Source organism: Heloderma suspectum, chromosome 1, assembly GCF_057233095.1.
Source record: "Heloderma suspectum isolate Gila_16-S chromosome 1, 16-S_ref, whole genome shotgun sequence".
Lineage (NCBI taxonomy): Eukaryota > Metazoa > Chordata > Lepidosauria > Squamata > Helodermatidae > Heloderma > Heloderma suspectum.
Genome location: NC_139458.1, coordinates 347,841,970 through 347,868,817, shown reverse-complemented (window position 1 = coordinate 347,868,817; position 26,848 = coordinate 347,841,970). Strand labels below are relative to the sequence as shown.

At 41.7% G+C, this 26,848-nt stretch overlaps 1 protein-coding gene across 1 annotated transcript in view; it reads right to left on the bottom strand.

Moving 5' to 3' along the window:
- Positions 1–26,848, bottom strand: part of PLEKHG1 (pleckstrin homology and RhoGEF domain containing G1) — a 184,961-nt gene that overhangs the window by 52,631 nt on the left and 105,482 nt on the right. The window contains exons 3-4 of the mRNA XM_084827830.1: positions 16,595–17,133; positions 1,368–1,468 (exon numbers count right to left, since the gene is read on the bottom strand). Coding sequence (XP_084683956.1) covers positions 1,368–1,468; positions 16,595–17,133 — 640 coding nt within the window. The remainder of the gene's footprint in view (positions 1–1,367; positions 1,469–16,594; positions 17,134–26,848) is intronic.

The following is a 26,848-nucleotide window of genomic DNA, read 5'->3' as shown; positions in this document are numbered from 1 at the left end:
CTACCTACAACCAAATTAGACTTCGTACGTTAAATCTAAGTTAAAATAAAGTAGCCCCATTAATACTGTTTTCTGCTACAGGGCTAAGATGTCATTAGGTTCTTTGGTTACTAATATTCCAGTCTTTCCCTTTACGTTTACACTAGTAACATGAATAAAGTATGCAAAGTTTCCACGCACATGCTCAGTTCCCCCCTGCCCCTACTCTCTCTCCCTATTCTGGGCACCACCAGTTCCATCTTTCATTGTCTTAAGAAAACTATCAGGTCTTGTTCATACTGCTACAAAAAAGTGGGGGCATCTCACATGGGTACCTCCATAGTGCTATTCTTTTCTAAATATATTTCTGCTCCTTTCTGCATCGCTATTTCTTAGCATTAAAGGGTTACTGGCTACTTAATTCAAAGACAGAGAGGGAAACTGGCAGGCTGTTGTACAACAGGAGGCCATATGCTCTCTCTCTGATCTCCATACAGCTACTCCATCCTCAATGATGTGCAAACCCACCCACCCCCCTTTGAATCTGGGTGACAGAGGTAAAGCAGGACAGAAAAGATCACTGTACCAGTTAAGAGGGGGAAAGGATAAGCTCTGAAGCAGTTTCCTCTAGATTTTTAACAACTTTGCCCGACTGGGTTTATAAACAATCTTCCATGTGCTAGCTGCTCGTTTAACATTCATATACCAAATAGATTTTGACATTGTTTCTGTAAATGGATATACATTTACTTTTAGACAAAAGGGAGCGGATAATTAGTAGTGCAAGTCTAAACTTTACAGCAGCTTTAGAGGCACCAAAGATAATCAGGATGGCCGCAGCATCATAGATGCTTTCGATATTTCCTTCTCAAGGCACACTAACTGAACGTAACTGAAGTAATATTTAAAACATGATCCTATTCATCTGGACTCAGAAGGCCCACTGAGATCAATGGGGCTTACTTCTCACTACACATGCATAGGCTACAGGCCACCTAGACTTGGTACATGTAGCTAAATTTGTCTTTTCCCAAGCTGTCGGGCCTTTAAAAAAAATGAAAAGCAGCCTTGGAGCCTATGACTGGAAGTAGAGAAAGAGTAGGGGAAGAGCTGCTTAACATATTACTCTCCAACCATTTTGTCTGTTCAAAATTTCCCAAATGCTTTTTCACACGGAGAGGAAAAGATACAAAGAAGAAAAACAGCTGGAGGGTGATTCTGAGCAGGCAAATACCCTTCTCCCACAGACCCTTTTGTGATATTCTGGTCTGAAGTACCAATCCTTCCTTTTTTTTTACTTTAACCTTTAATCTGCTAGGGAAAAGACAACAAAGCGTTTAATCTGTAGAAAGCATATATGCTTTCACTTAAGTCGAATATTGACTTACCTATTGAAATGGTAGATATCTTTTATGTTTCCAAACAAAGCTGATCGTTCTTCTGTCCCCAAAGAGAGCTTGGATTGGTCAGTGATACAATCAAGGTAATCCTATGATATAAATGAAAAGAGTGCCTTAAAAATGTCTGTTCTTTTCTCTCTCTCAGTAAATAGAACTATCTTTAATTGTGCAAGATGAGTCTCCTCCAGATCATTTTCACTTCATATTACTGTAATCCCTTCAGTAGCTCTGCTCTGAACAGTCCTTCTATTATGGAAGATAACAATACTTATCTGTTCACCAATACAAAAGGCATAAACCCAAAGACTGAATGTTTAATTTTGCTGCTCAGACTGTACACTGTTCTGTTTTTCAAGCTGCAGATGTATTCAGATTTCACTCAGAGTGACAGCTTAATTTTCTCCATTAATTACTCAATAAGGTCAATGACATCTTCCTATATTTAAGATGGGATCTTTAAAGGGACTTTATTATTATTATTATTATTATTATTATTATTATTATTATTATTATTCAGGTACCTGGATTTCATACAGATAGCATAAGCAGAGGCCTGAAAAAATTATGACAGTTTACAGAGCTATTGGAAAAAAAACATTAAAAAAATTCCAAAACGATGCAATACAGTTTCTGTTTGTAAAGAACAAGAGATGCCCACCTGGTATATTAATGATAGTTTACATGTGCAATACTGGAACATATTGTGGAAAATATATATTTCCACTAGGAATGTCAGAGAAATCCACAATGGAATCAAATGAGTTGGGTTTTTTATGAGTCTGACCCATGGATTCCGCAGCGGACCGAATTTTCCCCAGTCAAGTGGATTCCATGGACCTGTGGAGTGTTTTTCTAACTTTTGAAAATGTTGTGCAAATTTAGTAATACAAAATATGCAAAATAAAAAAACAGCCAAAATGTGTATTTCCCCCATAGGCTAAAGTGTGAAAACAAATGCGCATTTGGAGGGATTTGCACAAGTATGAATTTGTGCAGGTGCAAATTTGCGCAAACACGGAAACAAAAAAAAAAATCCAATTCCACTGATGAGCAGACAGTGGAACAAAAGGCACCTGACAATCCATGCATCAGATGTAAATTTTACACAATCCACACATCCCTAATCCGCACGTTATTCAGTAACATAGAGTACATTTTAGGGCACATGAACAAGAAAGCAATAAATGAATTACTCTCACTCAGTTTTCCAATTACCTTCTCTGGTGGGGAACAACTATGTTCCAGCAACAGGACTCGTGTGCATTGCAGATGTCTTTGGAGCATGTCCTAGGGTGCATGCTCAGTTTACCCCATGTGCCCTAACAAACTCAACATTTACATGAATCAGCACATTGCAGGGGAAGAATGGGCAATCTGTCTTTCAGAGAAGGCTGTTCACCACAACTGATCTTGCTGATGAACTCCTTATAAACTTTCAAGGAATTTCATGGTTTCTGGAAAACTACCTGAAAGCCTCTGCTTTACCTGGCCCAAAACGTAGCTGTTCTACATTTCCTTTGATAGCTTAAAGAAGCCTCCCCCCCACCTTCTTGGACCCATGGGCACATTTGGAATGTGAGTGTCTGTCATGGGCACCATCATAAAATGGTTGCCATGGGGGCATGCCCATTCACAAAATGCTGCCATTATATACATAGACCCAGAGAGACGGGGTGGGGGGGGTGGGGAGGGGAGAAAAGCCACAGACAGCCACACAGGAGAGGGAGAACACAGGCAGGCAGGCAGGCAGGCAGACAGACAGCTCAGACAAACTCTGCTTTCATTTCCCTCCCCCCCTTATCATTTATTTCTGTCTGCCTTTATTTTAAACATTTTTGTAGGCTATGATCACTTCACCTTCTGTGGGTTGCTCATCTCTGCCTTGTACAGTAAATAGAGTTGAAATAGGATGTGGGAAACAGCTATGCCCTTTTCACCTTCTAGGGATGGTGGAGAATTTCTCCACGAATCTCTGGGAGGCCGAATGCCAACGCATTCGGCCCCCCAAAATTGGTGGTGAAATTCTCCGCCGGCCCCCCGGCCCCCCCCCCGGGATGGGACTCGTGCGAATGTCCCTCTCGGCGGCGGGTCCCGGTGGCGTTTCAGCAGCGTTTCGGCAGGGGCAGCGGCCGGTCTTCTGACCGGCTGCTGCCGCTACCATTACAAAATAAAAAAGTAAAGTAAAAAAAAAAACCACACACCCGTGATAGGCTACGTAACGATTTACGTAGCCTATCACGGCTAGATTTCCAAAGTCAGCCGTGATAGGCTACGTAAATCGTCACGTAGCCTATCACGGGTGACTTTGAAAAATAAAAAAAAAAAGCATGTACGCAAATGGTGGCGCCCATTGGGCGCCGCCATTTGCATTCCTTAGTTTGGCACGTCTAGTCTACGTAAAGATTTACATAGACTATGGCGAAAATAAGGGCAACGCAAATAGCATTCCCTTATTTTCGCCGTAGTCTACGTAAATCTTTACGTAGACTAGACGTGCCAAACTAAGGAACACAAATGGCGGCGCCCCATGGGCGCCGCCATTTGCATACACGCTTTTTTTTTTTCTAAGTCACCTGTGATAGGCTACGTGACGATTTACATAGCCTATCACGGCTGACTTTGGAAAGCTAGCCGTGACAGGCTACGTAAATCATTATGTACCCTATCACGGGTGTGTGTGTGTGTTTTTACTTTACTTTTTTTTTTTTGTGGCCGGGTAGACGGGGCGCTCCTCCCCGGCCTGAATTTCGGTGGCGAGGGATGGGGCGCCTCTCCCCCAGCCTGAATTTCGGCCGGGCGAGGCGGGGCGCCTCCCCCCCCTTGCCTGAACTTCGGGGGGAGAAGCAAAGCGCCTCCCCCCCACCGCGAAGCAAGCTGCGGGACAAGGTAAGTCCCTTTCGTCCATCCCTACTTCTGACTCACCACTACGTACCTTACAAGGCAGAGATCACTTCCTTCCCACTTGCAATGGGGAGGGGCAGGAAGAGATCTGTGAGCATGGGAATGTGTATGTAGAGGCATTACAGAAGCTTGGGAATTCTTCATGGTGCTTTTGCGCCCACAAGAACAATGTTGGAGACCCCAAGACTAAGGGCTTCTCCACATGGGGCTTTTATCCTGTAATCAAGATTTGTTACTCACAGAAGTTTGTGGGTCCTTTATATGATGTCATCACCCTCCAGGACCTCTCCTGTGGTTTGTGACCATTTCCGTGGCTTTATTTGTAATGGGGATAATGAGCTATTTAAAAAATGGCAATCTGAATCGATTTGAATCTCAAGGTGTAATGATGGAATTGCACTAAAACCACAGTGCCATCTAGTGGTTATATAATGAAATACAGAACTTGCAGATAAAGGAAATCCTTGAAAAAAACGGGGGAAGTGCTTTTAAAGGGCCAATCTTAATCCCGCAAAGAATCCGGAAGCAGAAACCTCAGTAAAGTTGCAGGATAAAAAAGCCTGGTATGGAGAAGCCCTAAATTATCACCCTTCAGGAACTGCTCAACTCCATTAATGAGGAACAGGTTCAGAAAGGTATATGTATCACTTGATTTCCCAACATTTGAATGTGCAAACTGACACTACTGAAAAGTATTGTGCGGCATTGAGTGATATAAAAGTTCAGTCTTTGGTATCAAAATGTTGATAGCTCATTCATATATACAATTCATCCTTTGATGTTACCATCTTCAAGTGCCTGTGTAAACCAGTGTCCTGGTGTCTCAAATAAAACAGTTTAAACTATGATTTAGCATAACAAAAATCCTAGTGTGTTTCCATAACATTTGTAAAGAACCTCAGCAGGAGGAACGAAAACAATAATGTAAGCGTCAGAGCAGCTGGAACCACAGTAACAAAATCCTGACATGATCCTTAGCCTGAGGGTTTAAGACAACGTGCAGCGGCATTTTACCAATGGAAACACAACATTCCATGGCACTAAATCCAAGGAACTCTGGGAAATGTCATGTAGGCCATGAATATCTTTGTAATATAGCAAGCACATTCCAAAACCCACACAAGATAATTGGATACACCAACAGTGAAAACCTATTTGGAGCTATCATTGGGTGTGTTCACAGTAGGTTTTTTAATTTTGAAAGCAACAGAGTTAAAAAACAAACTAGTAAAACAAAATACTCGAACATTGAGAACAGAACAAGGATGAACAGACAGTACTCTTAATCATTTGCAACTGTGTTCTTATATTTTGTAATAGTAGCATTCTTCTAATGAATAAACAGTCCATTAAATTCTTCAGGTAGGAACTACTTATTATAAGGAACATGAGGCTGCCACAGAAAATAGCAACCCTTTGTTGACTTCCTCTCTCCTTTCTGTAACAGAAGTTCAACTTATTTTATATCTTGATGTCAACACTCTGTGCATTTCCTCTACTCTCCCATCACTGGATGCATCACTGCAAGTGAGGGCGGTGAAACACTCAGCATAATGACATTAGGAGACTGGCTGAGTTTTGCTACATAGTAGAGAGCAGGAATAAGACCTCAAACATAGGGCTGCGAATAATGGCATTGAGTAGTTCCATCCTTAGGCAACTGACAAAGCATTCAGTTTGAATATGTTTGGTCAAAGTTCTCCATTTTCACTATATCAGTGGAGATATCATTTATAGTTTGAATATGCTTTTTTAAAGGTGCCCAATACAAGAAATGTATTACAGAGCATCTGTCCCAGGCAGACCTTACCACTTTGAACCATGCCTTTGTAACCACTAAACTCTTCTCAGGTGCACCCAGACCAGGATTTTAAGTACCACTGCTCTGCCTCATTCACAGAATGTGGGAGTGGGGGAAGTGTCATCATCTTCCACTTGAAATCCACTTGTGCTTCCCCACCATCCACTGCAATGATACATATAGTGGAGGGCTGGATTAGATAGGAAGGACTGCCTAAAATTGTGTGTCCTAGTTTACCTAAGCATAAGGTCTTTCTGCTAAGGCAAGGTCACCGTTGGATACAACCCTGTATGCTTTTAGAAGGTTCACTGTTGTTTGGCCCTTGGCATATTACCCCCATTTAACACATGCTTTAATTGAATAATTATATGATTTTATTACAGTATGTAAAAGACCTCAAGTACCAACTGGTCATAGAACTGCTGTATAAATTATTCTTAATAGTATAATAAAGCTATCACTGTTGCCTAGGAAATGGGAAGTAATAAAGGTACATGGGCTCATAACGTATTTTAAGATGCCACAGCAAAGAGCCTTAGGGAAAAAAAACACATCATGAGAACTTGCATCTGTTGCCATTTTTCTTTAACCTACTTCACAAATTGGGTCTTGAAGATGCAAGCACCCTGGACGCAAGACATGGCTGAGTGCTACCCCTTAAGAGTCAGATTTGGCTCACATATATAGCAGATATATAGCTTGGGTTCCTTCATCAGCATCAGTTCCAAGGAAAAGGGGCTAGCACTCAGCCATGTCTGAAACAAACCTCCAAGCCAACTACAGATTCAAACTTGGCTTCTTCCATGTTCTCTTCTCCCTGCCTTTTGAATGGGGGACTGGACAGAGCATTGCTCCAATAACCACCAAGCCTCATGCTACCTGTCTTCCTGTGAGACTGTGGCAGCTTAATATCACCCAGAAGTGGTACACTGCAGCAAACTACAGTGGTTTCACCTATAGCCAGCCTTCTCCAACCCAAAGGCTCCTGGCCCAAGTAATTCTAAACAACCTTTTCCCCCACAAGTAACTTTATCCACCTAAAAAAGACAGTTTTGTTTATATTAAACATACCCTTCACTAAAAACAATTTAACCTCCAGTTACGAAAAGTGTGAACCTGTTTATATGCAATTTCATATCCACACATTGGAGACTTATCACCACAGTGAAGCTCCACGACATCTAAACTTTACAGCATACATGAGCTACACTTATACTTTCCATTCCACCTCCATTAACATATGACCTCATCCCTAAAGTCTGTTCTCTTAAAATATGTTTGCATATTAAGTCATTATAACAATGTCCCCGGGGCTTCCTGAAACTGTGAATGACCTTTTGTGTTCACTCATAAACTGCCTCAGAGCAGAGACTTAAGAAGCTTCATGAAGCAGAAAAGATTGCTACAACCTGGGTCAAAGCGTGGAAAAATGAGTACAAAAGAAGGACAGATCATTCCTAGCAGTAATTTTAACACATATTTTATTTCAATAGAATGAGATGAACTTCACCCAAATACCAAAGTACTGAGTCACAAGTAACTAGCTTTAAAAATGATGTTAAAATGGTGTATCCTTTTATATTAAAGAAGTTTATAATTTGCTTTTGGATTCCAGCTTTGTGCATGTGTGTCACGGACAGCGCTTTCACATTTCACTTATGGTTGCCTTTTATCATGGAGGTTAAAGGGTTAACGGAAGATCAACAAGATTGCTCACATGTATATGTCCTCTAAGAAAGACAAAGCATACCAAGGGTAGTATCCTATTGTGCCCATGCATTAGTGCAACGGAGAGTTAGCAGCAACCAGAGAAGAGCAGAAGTGCTTGTTTGTGTAAGGAGCAGGTCAGCGGAGCTCACACAAGGGAGCTCCACTGACCTGTCCCAACACAGAGTTACATTTTAGAACTGCTAACTCCCCGTTGTGCCTGCAATCAGTCCTGCTAGTGCAACACAATCAGCAGGGGGGAAAGGTAAGCACAGGGGACATGACAGAAGGATGCAAAATTAAACAAGGTGTGGAAAAAGTGGATAGGGGGACATTTTTCTTCCTGTCTCATAATTCTGGGAGATTCCCAGAGGGCAGATAAAAGGAACTACTTCACGCAACATAGTTAAACTATGGAAATTTCTCCCACAAGATGTAGTGATGGCCAGCAACTTGGATGGCTTTAAAAGCAGATTAGACAGATTCATGGAAAATAAGGCTTTCAATAGCTATAATGCATTTTAAATGTGATTTTAATATTTATATTAAATTTCTTGCTTTCAAACTGCTAGGTTGGCAGGAGCTGGGACTGAAGACGGGAGCTCACTCCGTCACACAGCACTCGGGTCTCGAACTGCTGCTTCCGGTCTGCAGTTCAGCATCTTAACCACTAAGCCACCACGGTCCCAGAATGAACTAATTCTGTATTTACCATATGTATTTAGCACCTATTTTGTATAGGTGCAATAGGTAAGTTTTGTATGTTTGCTTGAGAATCAACAGATATACGTTTACAGAGAAGACAGACTACACACAGCAACTAAAGAGAAAATCATCGAACAGGTGGAATAGCACACCGCCTATGTGATAGCTGTTGGAGATACAGGCAAGGGTGTGCAGATGACTTTCACATTTGGTGGATCTGCTCTAAAGCTACCCTCTTCTAGAATGAAGTGATTGTAATAACTAAGGATCTGATTAGTTGTGAAATTCTACTAAATCTGTTGGCTATTCTTTTGGAGTAAAATAGATGTAAGCAAAACAGATGCTGAACTGGTCATCAATCTAATAATTATGACCAGAATATAAAGAATGAACAGAAGTGGAAAACCTATATGATCTCCATAGACTGGTTTAACAGAGCACACGATGCAGGTTTGCAAGGGTGTGGAGACTGATGATCAATACCCTAATCCCTCCACTGCAGTTTTGCCATTAAAGAGACTGCACTTGCTTAGGAAAAAGACGCTACAGACAAATGAACATGATATATGTGGGAATGGCTGAACCCACAGGTGTAAGCCCTACTTGAAGGAAAGCCTTGGCCATGCATTGTGCCACCCCAGAGTGTAAGTCATACCCAAACAAAATCACTGAGAGAAAAGAACTGTGGCTTTCCCATGCTATTTCCTCAGCAGTGTAATAGCTTGGACATCAGTTCATTCACCATTCATCTTTCAGCCCATTAATGTGGTACCAGATAAAAGATTGCTGTCTGTTTTGCACCTCTTTCTAGAAGGGTATATCATCAACAAAGAAATGTAGACATGGGAACAGAATATGGGAAATGACAAGATTATTGGGGCATTTATCACTTTCTATATAAGCAGTATTTATCTGCACTGGGAAACTGGGAAATAGCTGTTTCAGGTTTAGCAACAGGCTATATGAGCCATTTTGGTCACTTTCTCTAATGTAAAAACAAACAAACAAAACTGGTTTTGTTTATCAGAACAGTTTACCAATATCTATGCACATTTAAAACAGTCCACTGCCTAATGTGATGCTAGCATGGGGATGAAAATCCAACTCCTTAAAAAAAAAAGCAAGAAAAAGTAACACACACTTGCAAGAGCTTAACCAGGATGAAAAGAGATTGGCTCAGGATAACCCAGTCCCAAGCTTTTCCACCCCCTCAGACAAAAGCTCCGCTTTTTTCCAAGCCAACCTCAACTGATTTCTGCCTGGTGCAATAGCCCCTTGCAAACGTGGTAGCCGCTGGGAAAACTACATTTCCCAGGATCTACTTATTAATGAGATGGGAGACCCTTCCCTCCCACGTGCTCTTGGAGCAGCAATAGCAGACAGGTAAGTCAGTAAGATATAGGGGTAGGGAGGTGTTTGAAGAATCATTGCTGTGTGGCAGTTTGGGAGCTGAGTAGCTGGGAATAGCGGGGTGAATGTAGTTCTTCTCTGAGTCACATTAAAATTTGTATCTGAGGTGAGCATTATGAGCTCCTGAGATTCATATTTCAAGCCAGGATATACAAGTATCTGTGACATCTCTTATCCACAGTCCTTCTACAGTAAATTTCTACACTCATTACATATAAATTCTACCAAAATCCTATACACTTCCCATTATTCCTTTACTTACATTAAGATCTTATCCATATTACGTTTCCCTTGTAATCTGCTTTTTATTAAGGGCCATTTCTACAGGATACATAACATATATGATTCTACAGATAACAGGATTCTACAGAAACATCTTAAAACTAAAAGAAATTTTAAAAAGTTAGCGATTTTGTTTAAGTTCAGTCATAAAAACAATTATATCCAGATAATGAATCATTTCACTTCATTTTCCAAGATCATTAGTGAACTTAGGGACAGATGGAAATCCACAGAACTCATTTGTCTTGAAAACACATCAAACCTTGATGTCTAACTTGTCATTGCCTTATACTACAGCTTATTCTAACAAGAAATACAGTTTTCAAGTTGTAAGGTTAGGTTAACCAGCTATAATTCCATTATGCCATAAATCACTTCTTACAGAAAAGGAAAATGATGCTTCTGACCCCTGTTCCACACTTCCCTTCCCTGAACACAATCATGGCAGTATAAAGTAACCCAGAAAAATGTGAAATATGAATTTAACCCATAGGGCTGTTTGAGAAATGGTTATATGGTGAACCTAGGTCCATGGCATGCTGGCCAGCTGACCCACCACAGTAAACTGGATTTGAAGTCAGTTTCTGTATTTAGTAATGGTGGTTTCCTATGAGTGGGTCTCTATGATCTAGGGCCACTAAGCACAGGCTTCTAAAGCAGCTAGTGTGCCAAAACAGTCATGCAAAATGGCTATTAGATAGTTATACAAGTAACAACTAAGAGAATTCATCACAACATAACGTTAGCAGTATTGTCTCCAAACTTCTGACAAACACCAGGCACCTATTCATACGTCTCTAAAGCAGCAGCATCATTCAGTGTGTTGCAGGAATAATTATTGTGGAAAAAGCAGGTCTCATATGTTGTATTTGACATTGTTTTCCATTCCTTCCTAATATAAGAATAAGAGATTTCCAAAAGCTAAAGTAGATTAACTCTCACCTCCTTTTATCTATGTTGATTTGCATTCACAATAGGGCTTGCAACACAGTCAACAGACAATTTGGTTGAGTGAGCCATTCATCGTTACAAGAGCAGCAAGTACAAGAGCTTTCAGCTTCTGGGCAATTCTATAGCTCAGTACAGTAAGAGCTGCAAAAAACCCTCTTTTCCACTCAGAAGGGGTTGTTGTTGTTGTTGTTTTAAGATTAACAGAGGATCTGTGCAGCATTCATTGTATGCTACTGAAGAATTATGCACCAATTTGTGTTGTAGCGTCCCACCCAATTTTCAAGATCAGCTTTGAGCTACTGCTGAAGATTTTAATGTTCTCCAACTATTAGGATTAAGAGATTGGCACAGATGTTACTTTATAGACTATTGGTGTTATATAAGGGGGAAGAAAAACATGATACAGATCAGGTTTAACTGAGGCTCTGCATCTTTTCTGTCAAACAAGGGAGATCTGGTGGGATACAGCCTCCCTCCTCTTCAGATGCACTTGGCCTGGAATGCTGCCCAAAGCTGAGCCCCCTCCCAGACTGCTAAATGATATGGCCCTGTTCACATGACCATGAGTGGGGAAAAAAGCCACGGTGGCTTATTTCCCCTGCCGCATGTAATTACCCTCGTTAGCATGGTTTGCCCTGTCATGCAAACCCAGCACAGGGAGCTTGTTGCAATGGTTAATAAGACACCCCAGAGCCCTACAACAGCCCAGAAGTTGTGGGTGGCTTGATAACCATGGCAACAAGCCACCCTTGCTGGGTACACACAACATGGCAAACAGTGCTGGCGAGAGTAATTATGAAAATTCCTCCAACATGTGACTGGCATGTGCAGTGGGGGAAATACGCCACTGTGATGGTGCGAGCCTGGTCGCAGTTTCAGTCTAGGCCAAACACACAGCTATGGAAGGAAACTGTGATCTACAGAGTTGTTGCACAGTGAGTTGGTGGTAAGTTTCGGCTGCAGTGTTATCGGTATGAAGATGATGCACAGCCCTACCTCTCTTTTTCTCCTTCTTAACCTAAGGCGTCTGTGGAACTCTTGAACTGGTGTCTGGAGGCAGTTTGGGACAGATGACAAACTGAAGCTTAATCCAGAGAAGAGAAACTGCTGTGGACAGAAAACCTGACTGATCTGGTAACCATTCTTGGGAGGGCTGACACCAGACTTCTGGGTGCTTTGGGGCATGCTACTGCTGAAGGCCCATACCTCTTCCTCCCTACTCTCACTGCCTGCTTCCTCCTACCATTGCCTGCCTCCTCTGCACTGCCACCACCACTCATCCCCCCTCCCCCATGCTGCTCCACTCCCCTCCCCTCACCTCTGCTGACCCCCTCCACTCAGTGCCATCTGTTGCCAAACGCCTGGCTCTGACTGGGCCTTCCTCAGGGCCAGGCATTGTGGAGACTGGAGAGATGTCTGAGGAGACTGCCTTGCCATGGGCCATCTCCCAGGACAGCTCTCCACTGGAGCAGCTGCCCATCTTCTGTTAGCTCTGGCTAAACAGAGGACAAGCAGCTGCTTTGGAGGACAAGCAGCTGCTCCAGAGGAGAAGTTTCTCAGGTGATTATCGTAAGCGCAGGTGATCTCCTGGGACACCTCTCCAGCCAGGCAATGCCTGGCTCTGAGGAAAGACCTCATCACAGCCAGGCATTTGGGTCTGGCTAGCTCTCTGAGGAGTTGCACCAGCCATTTTTTCCTGCCAACACAGCTCTCCAGAGGACAAGCAGTGGTGGCAAGTCTTAGGGGTCGGCAGCGATGGGCCCTTTTGAGTCCATGAGCCTTTGGCTGCTACCCAGCCTTGCCAGCCTGACACCAGGCCTGTTTCCTGGATGGGCCTGCACTCCCCTTAAGGACCAAGTTTACTGTCTGTGGAAGCACAGGTAGCTAGGAGTCACAGCTGACACACCAGTTTATATGTTATGGAAAGGGAAAGCCTAGCCTCACTTACACATGCACTAGTCACATCCAGATAGGCTAGTGTAATGTGTTCTATGTGGGGCTGCCTTTAAAGACAGTCCAGAAATCTCAACTGGTGCAAAATAACGATGCCCTGATGTTGGCAGGGGTGAGACGGTCCAAGCATGTGCCACAAAGATTTATGAGTTGCACTGGTTGCTGGTGTCCTTCTGGTCCCAATTTAAAGTGTTGGTATTGACCTAAGTGCCCCTAAATGGTTTGGATCAGGTTACCTGAATGACTACCTTCACCTGTACTAGCCTGACCATGCTTTAAGATCAGCCTCAGAGGCCCTTGCTGTATGGCCGCCAGTGAAATCAATTAGGCTGGCGGGCACAAGGGGACATTTCCAACAGTGGCCCCACAGCTGTGGAATTCTGTCTGGGGTGGTAGTGAATATGGCCTCTATCTTACAGGCCTTCAAATAGCATTAAAGACTCCTTTATTTCAGGTTGCATTTCCTTAAAAATATACTGTAATCCTATTAGTTTTAATTAGTATTTAAATGGTTTTAAAGGTTTAGCTGGTTTAAACTGGTATTATGCTGGCCTGATACTGTATTTATTACTGTTATGGTTTGCGTTATGGCTGATATATCCTATATGATTGTTATTTTGATTATAATATCAAAATTTAATCTTTTATAGAAGATGGGCATTTGCCCTTAAAGGCAGCCTATAAATAGCTTGCTTAAACAAACAAACAAACCATGGCTAAGAATTACATTACTATAAATAAAAATGATCATTAACACTAAGAGGGGGTCACTCTTAATTAGGGTTGGAAGCTGTTTGAAATCTTGGTTAAGTTAATCATTCTTAATGAGAAACACCTGAGGGGAAATCATTCTCTTAAAAAAAAAAAACTGTCTTAAATTAAAAAAACGATGACACACAATTCATGGAGTTAAATGAGATGCTAGACCATACCTTTCAATATGTATTTGCTTCTCTGGCCTACAGGTTTCTTATAACCTTGTCAGCAAGTATTTTTGAGGCTCCTATATCCTTCAAAAACAGTAATGCCTACCCCTGCATATAGCGTAATGGCCTGCGGCTTTCAAAGGCATTATTATTCAGGCATACCTTGTATTTTGAGTTGCGTGTGTGTTCAGAGCGAAAACATGATCAGGGAGACAGGATTTCATGGCCACAACAGCAGCCCTTCGTTTTCCAGGTGATATGAAATACTTTAATCATACCATGGAGAATGCCATTGCACTAATTAGTGAAGTCATAAAGCTCAGCATGTCGAGCACTGCCTATCCAGGAGGCCAAAGGGAAGCCTCAGTGGCCCTGCATCTTGCTTGTTCTAGAGCAGCCTTCCCCAACCTGGTGTCTTCGGGTGTGTTTGACTACAACTTCCATAATCTCCAGCCAGCATGGCCAAAGGCACCCTGCATGAACAACTAAATTCTTCGGAACAATAATGCATATGCTCGAAAACATATATGCCTCCTGAACTGCACAGGGGAGGGTTTTCCACAGGGTGGGCGCCACTACTGAGAAGACCTGCATTTGAGGTATTATGTGGCAATGTTCTGTTGGTTGTGGAACAACCAGCAAGGCCTCCTCTGAAGATCTTAAAGACTCACTGGATATATATAGGGCAAGGCAGTCTGCTAGATATCCTGGTCAGTTACTGTGACTAGATTCCATTTCCACCCTTCTAGACACCCCCCTTCCCAAATGATCTCACAACTTCGAAAGTGTTCTTGTGGCATCATGCCTGACAACTACATTAACAATCCCTTTTCTTAATATTTTATTGCTGCCCAAACTGCATACACTTCAAAGATCACTTTATTTTATGAAACTCTAAGACTATTTAAAAAGTTTGGTGTTCTCCTAGAAAACCAGTTAATAGAATTATGATCATTTCAAAATGTTTTCTCCCATTGACAGAGTACTGGGGGCTATCAAACTTATTTCTCAATAATATCCAATGCTGCCAATTGAAAATTGACATTTTTGTTGAAGTTTAGATGCAATTATTTTAAGCTCTATTAGTAAACATTTGTGTTTTTTTATTGAGTGAGAAAATGAACATTTGAAAAATAGGTTAGCAGCTGTAGAATTTAGAAATTTCAGTACAGCTACACATTATCCAAATGTGTGCTGTACGTAAGAATTGCTTGCTTTAGCATTTTATTTCAGTCTTGTTTAAGAACCTCTAAATATGCCTCTAAATACAGATGATTTTGCTATAAAACAGCAGTTAAAGAACCTAATGCAATTATGCAGGAAAAGGCTTGTTTCTGGGGATTAATTTTTTTTAAACATGCCTTTGTATATCAAACCATGATAATCTTTTTTGCCTCGCTGTCTGCTTTTTTGTGTCATCATCAGACTAGTATTTGCTTTTCCGGATTAGTGATGTACTTAACACAGAATTGCCCAGAGCAACATATTATAAGATTTCCAGATTATATATATGTCTCTGTGATTTGTGTCTGCACTGGACAGGGGGCCAAAGAATTATAATTGGCAAAGCATTAAATAAATATAGTCCCTAGCAGCACAGACAGGACACCATTCATTTGGCAGAACTGGTTATACATTCAAAAGTTCTACAAATTCTACAAAAAGAGGCTCAAATTCCACATTCCAACAAGTGAATAGAGGCGGGGGACACACAGAGGGGGGACCTGGTCATAGTGGGGGAACTGGATGTGATGAGTGCAGAAATGATACTAAGCAGGCCTTGTTACCAACAGCAGGATGACTCAATTAATTTCTATCTCTCTTGGTCGCTCAGGTTTTTAATGTCCTGCGGCTCTAAGTCCACTGCTGTACTGGAAAGTCCAGAAGCACCTTCCACCAGTTCTACCTAACTGACAAGTTTGTTTTTTCTCCTGAATACTAATTGCCGCATGAGGTTGAACTATTTTTTACTGAAACTGAGGCTGGGGAAAGAAGGCTCAAACCTCCCCTCTCTGCACACTGTGGTGCTGATTACCATCCCACCCACCACCCACACCCCACACACACCTGGTATTTAGTTGGAAAAAATCAACATGATTGCTAATGAAGTTGTTAGCATCACATTAAGCTCTTAGGGAAATAGGAGCGATTCCTAGGCATTCACAAGATACCAGATTTTTTTGTGGGATGCCTTGACAAGGAACAGGAGCAGATAAAAAGCCCTGATCACAAGGGGGTTGGAAGAAATAGCCAGCAGGATTTAACATGGCCCCAGTAAAATCTAGAAAATAGCTATTTAACTAACAAACAGGGTTTTTCTAAGCATTCGTTAATTAGAACTGCCAGAAATTCATTTGCCTATCTGGGAAGACGCCTCTACAGACAAGAATTATGCTGGTCTCCCAATATTATAATTGACAGAGCATTTATTCATCTACAGCAAGCTGCTTGTGCTGCCCACAGCATACCAATTTAGTGCAAGCCTTAGAATAAAAGCACATGCTTCTGGTATTCTCTCCATATTACTTTATTCTGCACATTATATATTATGGTAGAATTTGAGAAAGAGATCCACTTACCTTCATGATACTTTTTAAATCCTGCACATACGTCCGCTCAGTCTCCAGGATTTCTTGGACCACTCTATCAACATACAAAAGCTTTGGACTCGTCGGCTCAGCAATCAGGGCCATGACACAATTTTTGCTACTTTCCTTTGATTCAGCTTTCCATGGCATACTTGGCCTTCTTCCAAGACTTTCATCAGAGACCTGTTCCTTTATAGTGTTATTTTTTCTTAGCTCCTTGCTGGAAAATTGCTGTGCTGGACTCAGCTCTAGTTTTATGACCCCTGCTTCCTTATCCTGGTTGAATAAGCCCAGATGACTGTTTGAAACTAAGGTTGTTCTGCTACCAAAGGAACAGTGACTATCCCTGGAGGACGCAGAAGATGATGTGGAGCTGAAGCTAACAGGACGGTCACTGTCTGACAGTTCCATGGTCTTGATTCCAAGGTAGCGATAGTGTCCGTCTTCTCTGTGCAGGTTTTCCCCTGTTGTCTTGGGGGTCGTGCCCATCATCACAGGGGGCAACACATCAAGAGGCAAATGGTATCCATCTTTAAGAGGGGGAAAAGAAACAGTGTTTTTTAATGTTACCATGTGTCATGTGTAATTGGGACTCCCTGAAAAACAGAATTCCCAATCGTACAGAGAAAGAGAGAGAAAGATGTATGTGTGGCTCTCTCTAGACAATCTAATGATACATCTGGATGAGGGAGGAGACTGCCACTACAATGCTGCACACCCCATACATGTTCACTGAAAGCATGAAGAATATTTGTAAGGAGCCCTTCTATCACCAGGTGTAATTTTGCTACATAGCTGCCTCCCTTTGTGTTCATGCATACTTCTTTTCTAAAAAGGTAAAGGTGTCCCCAACCAGTCGTGTCCAACTCTAGTGTGCAGTGCTCATCCCCGTTTCTAAGCCAAAGAGCCAGTGCTGTCCGAAGACACTTCTGTGGTCATGTGGCCGGCATGACTGAACACCGAGGTGCACGGAACGCTATTACCTTTCCTGCCGAGGCGGTACCTATTTATCTACTTGCAATTTCTTGCTTTCGAACTGCTAGGTTGGCAGAAGCTGGGACTGAAGAAGGGAGCTCACTCCGTCACGCAGCACTCGGGTCTCGAACTGCTGACCTGCCGACCTTCCAGTCTGCAGTTCAGCGTCTTAACCACTAAGCCACCGCGGTCCCTACTTCTTTTCTACAACTATTAAAAATAGATATTCAGATTCTCAGTTTACTATAATAAAGTGTTTTCCCCAGAGTCCCTCCCCAGACCAGTCCCTCCAGGGTTATAAAAAGCAATTTGATGGATTACCTGTACTGAGTAAATATGCCTTCAAGGTAAAGGAAGCTTTTATAAGTTTGTACATTAGCTAATAAAAATGTTTGTGGGCTAGTAACTTTTGTAAACTTGTTTGTATGACTGCCTTCAATGTTTTCCACTGTGCACTCTCTCTCTCTTTGAGACAGAATATGGTCAGGCAAGCCACCAGCTTTATGTTTTATCTTCTCCCCTCACCTGATACAGGAACCATGATTCTTATTACATAATCCTTGATCTCCTGGCACACCATTTACTGGATATAATTTGATTTTACATTTGTAAAATTAGTGGGCCTGTTAGACGTTTCTTCGTCTGTTTTCACATGTTAATTTAAGAAAATGAAGAAGAAAACTAAGTGTACATAAGAAACAATTCACAAAGTTCATTCAAGTTGCCAACCACTGAAAAATTATTTAAAAAATAGTGTATGCAAAGAGTCTCTTCAGTGAAGTAACAAAAAAAAAAGTTATTACCTTCAGTTTCTTGATACATATGTATGTGTTTTATCAGCATTAAAGCACCACTAAAACCAGAAATAAATGCTCTGGAGATTTAGACTGGCTTGGAACCTGGATAAATAAGATAATGGAAACCTTTCCGCTAATTTATCACAAGATGTATAGCTAAAAATCTTTGACAAAGGACACCTGATTAGCTGCCTTAGCTGAAGCATAAAGAGTTCCTGTTTCATTCAAACACTTTGCAGTCTTTCTTCCTGTTTAACTGATATGTTGTCTCACTTACAGATAACCTGAATGGACTAGTAAGTCATGTTTGCTTTGTTAAGACCGCATAGTTCAGTAATATAAATTAAACAAAAAGAATCCTTACGATTTTAGGAGAATACATTTGGAGCTGCAAGCAAAAATTTAAGGCTTCTTCAAAGATTCCGAAATGTACTACCTGCTTATTTTACAACTGTTTTATCCCCCTATAAAACAATTAAAATTAGCTGCAATGTGTGGTAATGATCTGTCTTAAAAGCCTTAATAAACAAATTGGCAAATAATAAAGACAAAGAGTTTAGAGTTGTAAAAACCTGCATGGGATCTGACTACTGCAAATTCTTTGTCTGAAAATTGAAATCTAACACTGACTGTGCAAACAGCTAATGAATGTGTGGTATCATGGTCTCTCTCCCCGCTCCTGTCCTCCTCACGTTCATCCAGACATCTGAACAGAGCCTATGTGCCTACAGATTGTTCAAAAAGAGAAGAACCACAGTTGCACAGAGAGAGCTTACATGTGCACTAACGTGTAGACATACACATGTACAAACTTGTACGTATGTTGGCTCTGTTCAGAACTTCAGATTCATACACATTGTTGTGAGCGGGTGTCAGTAGGTGAAATCCTGCTCTTCCATCTATACATGCACTCAGTTAATATCTCCATATAGAGCTGGTTTCAGAATTAATTCTTTCAGTATTTTGGCGCAGCTGTAGATGGAGGAAAGACGATGGCTGAAGCATACTTCTCCACTCTACTTGGGAAGTTCATAGTAACACCGGAAGTTACCATAGCTCAGGCTATTTGTCTATTCAGCCCAGTATTGCCTACTCTGACTGGCAGTATATCAGACAGAAATCTTTTCCAACACATGATCCTTTTTAAGTGGAGATGCCAGGGATTGAACCTGGGACCTTCTGCATACCACTGACCTATGGCTCTCTATCACTGAGTTATGGTCCCTCCTTTTATCCAAGCTTACAGGCCTTTTGGAGCAGGCCTAATGAGACCTGGCACAGTGAAAGCAACAAGTGACCCTCAAATTCCATAGTAGACATGGGTCAGCTGGGCATCAAGATCTGCTGCTAAAAGCTCTGTTTCTTCAAAAATTTAGAGGCATTTTTGTTTACACAAAAACGTTTTTAGGGTAATAGCAACTGTAACCACCTTGAACCTTTACGGATAGCTAAAATCCCCCAAAGTATAAGTCTGCAAGAACAGGGCACTGTACTACATGATCTCTTGAGATCCCTTCAAGCTGTGTGATCCTGTGACACATACTTCTGCAGAAATCATAATTAGGTGGTGGTATGTACAATGCTCGACATGGAGCTTTTATAGAAAATGGCAGCCTATGCTGAGTTCTTCCCACTTCGTAGCATTTCATTTTCCCAAATGTTGCCATACTTATCGACATCATTGGAGCAAATCAAACTAAATGATAAATGGGTGGGGGTCATTTGACATGAGACTACCATTTGGGGCAGCAGGTCTATATCATGCATCACATCTATTTCCACCCTTATATTTGGGGTAGGGGGAGAAACGCTAACTCTACACACTTTATCTACAACTGACAGGAGCTGGTTTGGTTTGTGCAAGCTAAGCACTAGGAAGAGGGCTAATTATATGTTTATCAACACGCACAAGGAAATGTGTTTCAGCAACATGATCCTTTCTTGTTCATACCTTTCCACTCTCAATGTAGTTAAGTTCCCCACCCAGTCTGGCCTACTCACTGTGAGCTACATACTGCCTGCTCATACTCCAACAAGAGGCTTTAACACACACAAAATGTAGAGATTGTGTTACAATGTAAGATTGAGCACTATTCCCATACCCACAGATAACTTTAAAACTAGGAAACCTATTTTCATGATCACATATAAACAAAAGAACTTTCCCATGTAATATTAATTTACACTAGGTTTTGATATCAAACATAACATATTCTACTTTCTACCATTCATCATGACTTAAAGTAATGTTGATGCCTTTCATGGTTATTCTTACAACAATCACTGAAAGATCTCTTATTTCTGGCAATTTCAAGAATAAAAATACTGCAGCTTGAAGTACCAAATAAATCCACATTTTAGACTTTACACCCATTTATATTCCTTATATGAATTGTTGCAACTACATATAAACATACATGTCCTACAGGAGTAGAGTAAATTGAAGTATATGGTTCATGTTGTTTCCTTTCCCTAAACATTTAATTTTAAAACCACTATCTACATAATCAGCATTATATCACCAAACCCTCCAATTTATTCTTTATTCCGCAAGCATTCAAGTGTTTGCTCAATCAGGTCATGACTTATTATTCACAATGATAATTCAGTTTGGGTGCTTTCAAGCAATGAAGGTTATGCAACTGTGCAACACAGAACTGTAATAAAATTTTATTTGAAAAGGTAAGGACAATATGTTGCAGAATCTGACCACCACCACCATGCACACAAAGAAGTGCAGGCTATTTGGTCAAGAAAATTGGCTAAACGTTAACTGTCACAACATCCTCCCTGACTGATAAGACACTCTGTACGGAGCACTGACAACATCAAAGAACACTTCGCATAAACAGCACAGACCGTTCAGCTGGATTGTAAAAAAGAAAACAGAACCCCAAGTATTCAAATGGGGCAAGTAAAATCTGCATTCCTCACTGAATATCAATATGTTTTCTAAAGCACAGCACACTACAGATATATACAACAACCCATTCAAGAAATGTAAAACCTGTAGCAAGTGAAGCACTTAAAGTGATGGGCTCATTCCAAACTCCCCCAAAACATGCCTCGCCGGGGGTTTGAGCCTGAATTTCAGCTTATTAGCAACTCCAGACTTGTTCACTGATTTGCCTTGCTTTCCTAAACTCAAATAAGCTACCCTACTATATTACACAGTCTTCTGTCACATCATGCAATATGCTGGAGTCCTTGAGCGCTGTTGTGAGGGAAAATCCTGTGCGACAGTACCTCACCACTGTGGAATGTCTTCAGCTCCTTAAGCAGTGAATGAACAACTCTCTCGCACACACATACATACTCCTTCAAACGAATTGTAGCCTACCTGTGTAAAAGAAGAGAAATGCATCGTCCAGTACCAGCAGTTCCAAAATTGCCTCACTGGGGCACTCAGGTAAAATGAGAAGGTCTTACTAGTCCATACAGTTCCTTTGGTAGAAATATTGCATGAGTCAGCTTTTAGCTACCGAAACCCTACAACACAAAAGGCTTCACAGGAACCTGATTCACAACTTTCTCACTGCCTGCACCAAGCGCAGTCTTCAGCATTGCTAAGAGCCTTAAATGAAACATGACATCATTCAATTCAGGAACAGGACAATAGACACCACTGTGGGTAACTTTAAAATGCACACTTCACTGAGCAACCCTTTGCAAACTATTCTTTAGGCAGAGAACTGAGGGGGGATGGGGACACCAAGGAGTTCCACAGCATTATGGTTGCTTTCCTTCAACTGCTGATTCACTCCAGACAACACAAAGAAAAATGCAAGGTGAGCTGGGGATAAACAAATCAATGTCCTGTTTGTGCAAGCGAATAAAAAAAGTACACTAATAAGCAAATTGGTATCTTTTAATGGGCCAACATCTGGAAAGAATCTGGGCACTAAATATGTCTGATATTTTGCATAGTTTATTTAACAGCACTTTTTGGGGTTTTTATATTTCAACTGGTTTCCAAAACAAATCAGTAAAATCACAATGCTAAAAGATTTTATTTAAATTGAAAGGATGTGTTCTTGCTGACTGACTTAACTGCGAGACAGAGAGAAGCTTTCACACAATACAACTGATAGTATTGATGTTTTTTAAAACAGCGAAGTGTGTGCACAAGGCAGCATGCACGTTTTAACATTTAAAAAATAATGCAAACTACTAGGCACAACTACTAGGTGCAACGAAGTATTATCACCAAGGGCCAGATTCCTCAAGGTGGGGACAGATGCAGCTGTTTGGGGAGGTATCAGGGCGCTGATTTGTCTGATTCAGCTGTGTGCTTCCCTTGCTATTAGACTAGTTATTTCTAGAACTGAGGTTACATCAAAATACATATGTAACACTAGCTAGCCATATTTCAATTAGGAACAATTTCAGAAAGGCAATTTTCTCCAGAAACATGATCTACTGGCTGTCGATAGAGTCGTAGTGGGACCAGCTTTCCTGGTTTTGATTTGATGCCAATATCAAAACTCATTAGTAGACCAATTTTTCAGTGTCAAACATCATTCTACAAAGTGTCCAACTTGGTTAGGTCAACAACATACCCTTCAGAGGAACTGAAGGGAGTTGATGGAAAGTCTTGGGGTCTATGCCTGGGACCTAACTTATTTCACTACCATAAGACTTTGTATGCTCAAGCCTTGGATTGCTTGCCAGGCACGGAAAGTAATAAGGTGTTCCACATCAGCCCTGTGATTCGCAGGTAGTTATGGACCCTCTCGATTGGCCAGGTCTGGTATACAAACTAGGAGCCAGGCCTTCCGCCATCTACATTTCAAGTTCCTGCAACTGACCTTAGAGACCCTGAATGTAAGTACACACCCTCAAGGTCTAGCTTCAGGTATAGCTGCCTATAGTCCCAGGCAGACCCTGAACATTTTGGAGGGAAACAAGATACTGCTCAACAGAGAGAGAAAAACAACAGTTTTAAGCATAAAAGGGATATTGACTAGGTTCGGATGATCATGAAGGGAGAAGAAGCCATTGTGGTTTCTCTCCCCACTCCCATGCATGCTGTGCACGCAATCGCCATTACATAGTCCCTCCCGCTATGTCATCCAAACCTGACACATGGAGCAGCAGCTTCGTACCCACCCTACAACCCATAGTTATAGGATAAGTACAAAGCCACCACTGCCACCACCACCCCCCGTGCTATGCGCCGAGTTCAGACAACACACCAACCTGCACTGTATAGTGGGAGATAATGCACATGGTGAGTGCATCGGGGGGAACCACAGGGGCAGAATCCACGATGGCTTCTTTTCCCGTCGGGATCATCTGAACACAGCCATTGTCTCAGACTGTTCTGAGGGAATCTCTGTGATTTGCCTCAGGCCTCAGGTGTGCTGATTAGCACAGATGATCCTTGCAAACAACTCTGCCACTATGCTGATATCCATTATCCCATGTAGCATACTGAAGGTCAGGATGTTAGCCCAATCTACATGAAGAGTGATGTACATGGGGTATTGGTTCATGTATTTTTTGTTTTGTATTCAAATCCTAACTGGCCGAGTGTGAAATTCTCATGTAGACACAGTGGGCCTATTCGCACGTGCACGGGAGGAGGGTGGTGTGGGAAGGAGGGAGGAGGGATTAGTGAAACCACTACACACTGGCCTGTCAGATGACCAGGAACCACACAGTACCCCATGGCTAACCTTCCCGCCCCCAGTTAGATGGCAAACTTAACAGAGTGGCTTGGTCACATCCAGACATCTTATGCAGTGCAAACAGGCTCTTGGCAGCCGCTCTGTTATCCCGGATGGTCACACAACCATAGAAAAAGCCCACAGCGGCTAGAGTGTCACCCACCGTAGTGGACACTGTTGCTGGCGGACTCTATGGTCACGGCCTGGAAGCCCTCCAGAGCCCATTTTAACCACCAGGGAGCCCAACAGATGACACGGTAAGCATCCCTGGGGCCCCTTAACCCTTCTATAGGGGGTGGTTACCCAGGGTGGCTTAGTAACCAAGTGGAATGTGGTTTTCTCCCTCCACACGACACGCTAAGCCACTGTGGTACTGGAAATTCCTCAACCACCATGGCTTAGCATTATATGTGAACAGGGCCAGTATCTCATATCTAATAGGCTACATCCAATGTTACGCAAATGGAATTCTGCTCACACAGCACAGAGTTTCCCTTCTCCTCCCCACCTCCCCCACCACCACTGCAGCTCCCCACGTGCCACCCAGATCCACTCTGGTGGAATCCCCAACACTTCGGAGCAGATTTGGGAGGTGCATGGGGGGGCTGTATGGGGGAGGGGGAATGCAGTCACCTAGCAGTGTCTATTCCACTGGCAGAAAGACAACATTGGATACAATCCTATGACATCAACATGACAATAGCTACCTTTTTCTCAGTGTAACTTTTATCTTCATTATCCACTGTAAAATTGTTGTAATGATTTCATATAATTCATAGAACTAGAAGAACTGGAGAGGGGGGAAGTGGATATTTTGGAACTATATTGTATAAAGGGAATATTTTTCCCCAAAGTGGGACCTCAGTTTTGTTTGTTCTGTAATTTTTATTACATTTTTAAAAGGTGGGTGTTGATTTGAAATATTTAGAAATGTATGGGTTTGAGTGCGTTTATGCAATATTTGCTTCCTAAGTGTAAACCAATTATAAATAATTGAGGGAATACTGTGGTTTACATTTCATGACTTGCAAGTATTATGTTTCCTTCTTCAGTAATCTTAATAACCCAGAAAGGAACTATAGTCAGCTCAAGATGTTCTAGAGGACATTCTGACATCCTCTCCAAAGTGCAGGCTAATGTATTAATAACTCTCTGCAATGCAGTGCAGTGATTTTTTAACCTGTACATCACACTGCAGATATTCCTAAATAAAAAACAAAAAAGGCTTTATCTTCTGCTGATCTATCAGAACTCACATTTGTACATGCATAAAAACAACAACTACCCCTTGATTCAAATTTGCAGCAAATACCTTTTTCCTAATTTTCAGTTTGAAAGGCTAATAGGATGCTTGAGAGCATACTGCTGGAAAATATCATATCTTTTTCATTGCTAATAGCCAAAAGATTCCAGTTATGATTGGCAATTATTCTACTATATTCCAGAAATCTATGCAGGCAAATAACACCGAGTTGTATCCAAAGTTATCATTCTGCTGAAGGAAGCAGTTCCACCAGTGGAACTGGGAGGGAGATGATTCCCCCTCCCTCTTCAGCCCCTTGTGCACCCTGAAAATATGGTTGGGAGGGCAGTGAAACCCTCCAGAGCAGATTTTGAAGCAGAATGGAGGACTGCATGGGCAGGAGAGAGGGGAAAAGCTCCATTCGGCTAGAGGACATTTGCTAGTGCGACACTAGATTTAACCCATGCTTACTAGAATTGTAGACTGTTAACATTACTGCTAATTCTATTAGTGCAGTGCATTTCACTGAGAAGAGGACCACTATTCTCGATTGTTCATTATCTAGCACCATATATTCTTTAGTAGGGTCATAACATAGAAAAATGCTGGGAAGGTTCCTTGTCCAACATTTTGTTTTTATTCTGAGACTAGATTCCCTCCATCTGGTTCTGTTCATTAAGACAGATATTTTTCCCGCTTTGCAACTTACAGCAAGTAAGGAAGGGCTTTCTTCAGACTTTTTGCAAGAAGGTTCCTCATCATTTGCCCCAAAGCTTACATTTCCTCCACGTGGTTCCATTTATTATCCTGCCATTCTTTGAAGTTTGCACAGCTACCACCTTCCACTACTGAAGAAGTATGTTGCTTTGTAGCTTAAGTTTTAAAATTTATACCAAAGACTTCTTTACCAATTAAACAGTGCATGGGCCAACCACACAGACTTTTCAACATTTCCATTCTAATTAATTGCATGAGACAGAGAATTGTCCTGGAAGACAGACAAATAGGTTAGCCATGATATAAGATGCTATGCAACTTTACAACATTTCAAGTTCATGAACATACTAGCTTTAGCCACAAATACAGTCACCGCAGGGACTATACATGTTTATGACTACTGTCTGCCCCTAGATGCCCAGAACAGAGGCACACACCCCTCCCTCCCACAAGTTCACCATGGATCACAGAGAAATCAAAGGGCAGGTCCCTCATTTTGGGCTGGGTGGGACAGACATAATTGGAAGCGACAAGACTGATTGTCATTGCTTCTAAGTAGTAGTGTTGTTGAAGCTCATAATAGAAATTTGTCCAGCTTGTAATGCTTGGATGCATTACAAATTGAGCATCATTGCCCAGCTCAGAATGTAAAAATAAGATACCACACATGGGCAGTCTGCATTCAGACTGACCAAGGTGCTTTGTAGGCACATGTGCAAAAGTGAGGGAGAACCTTTGATGCAACAACTCAAAACCTTTTCCCATCACCGCAGTTCTCAAGGAAAGTGCTTGGCTTCCCACAGGCAGCTGGTTGGCCACTGTGTGAACAGAGTGTTGAATAGAT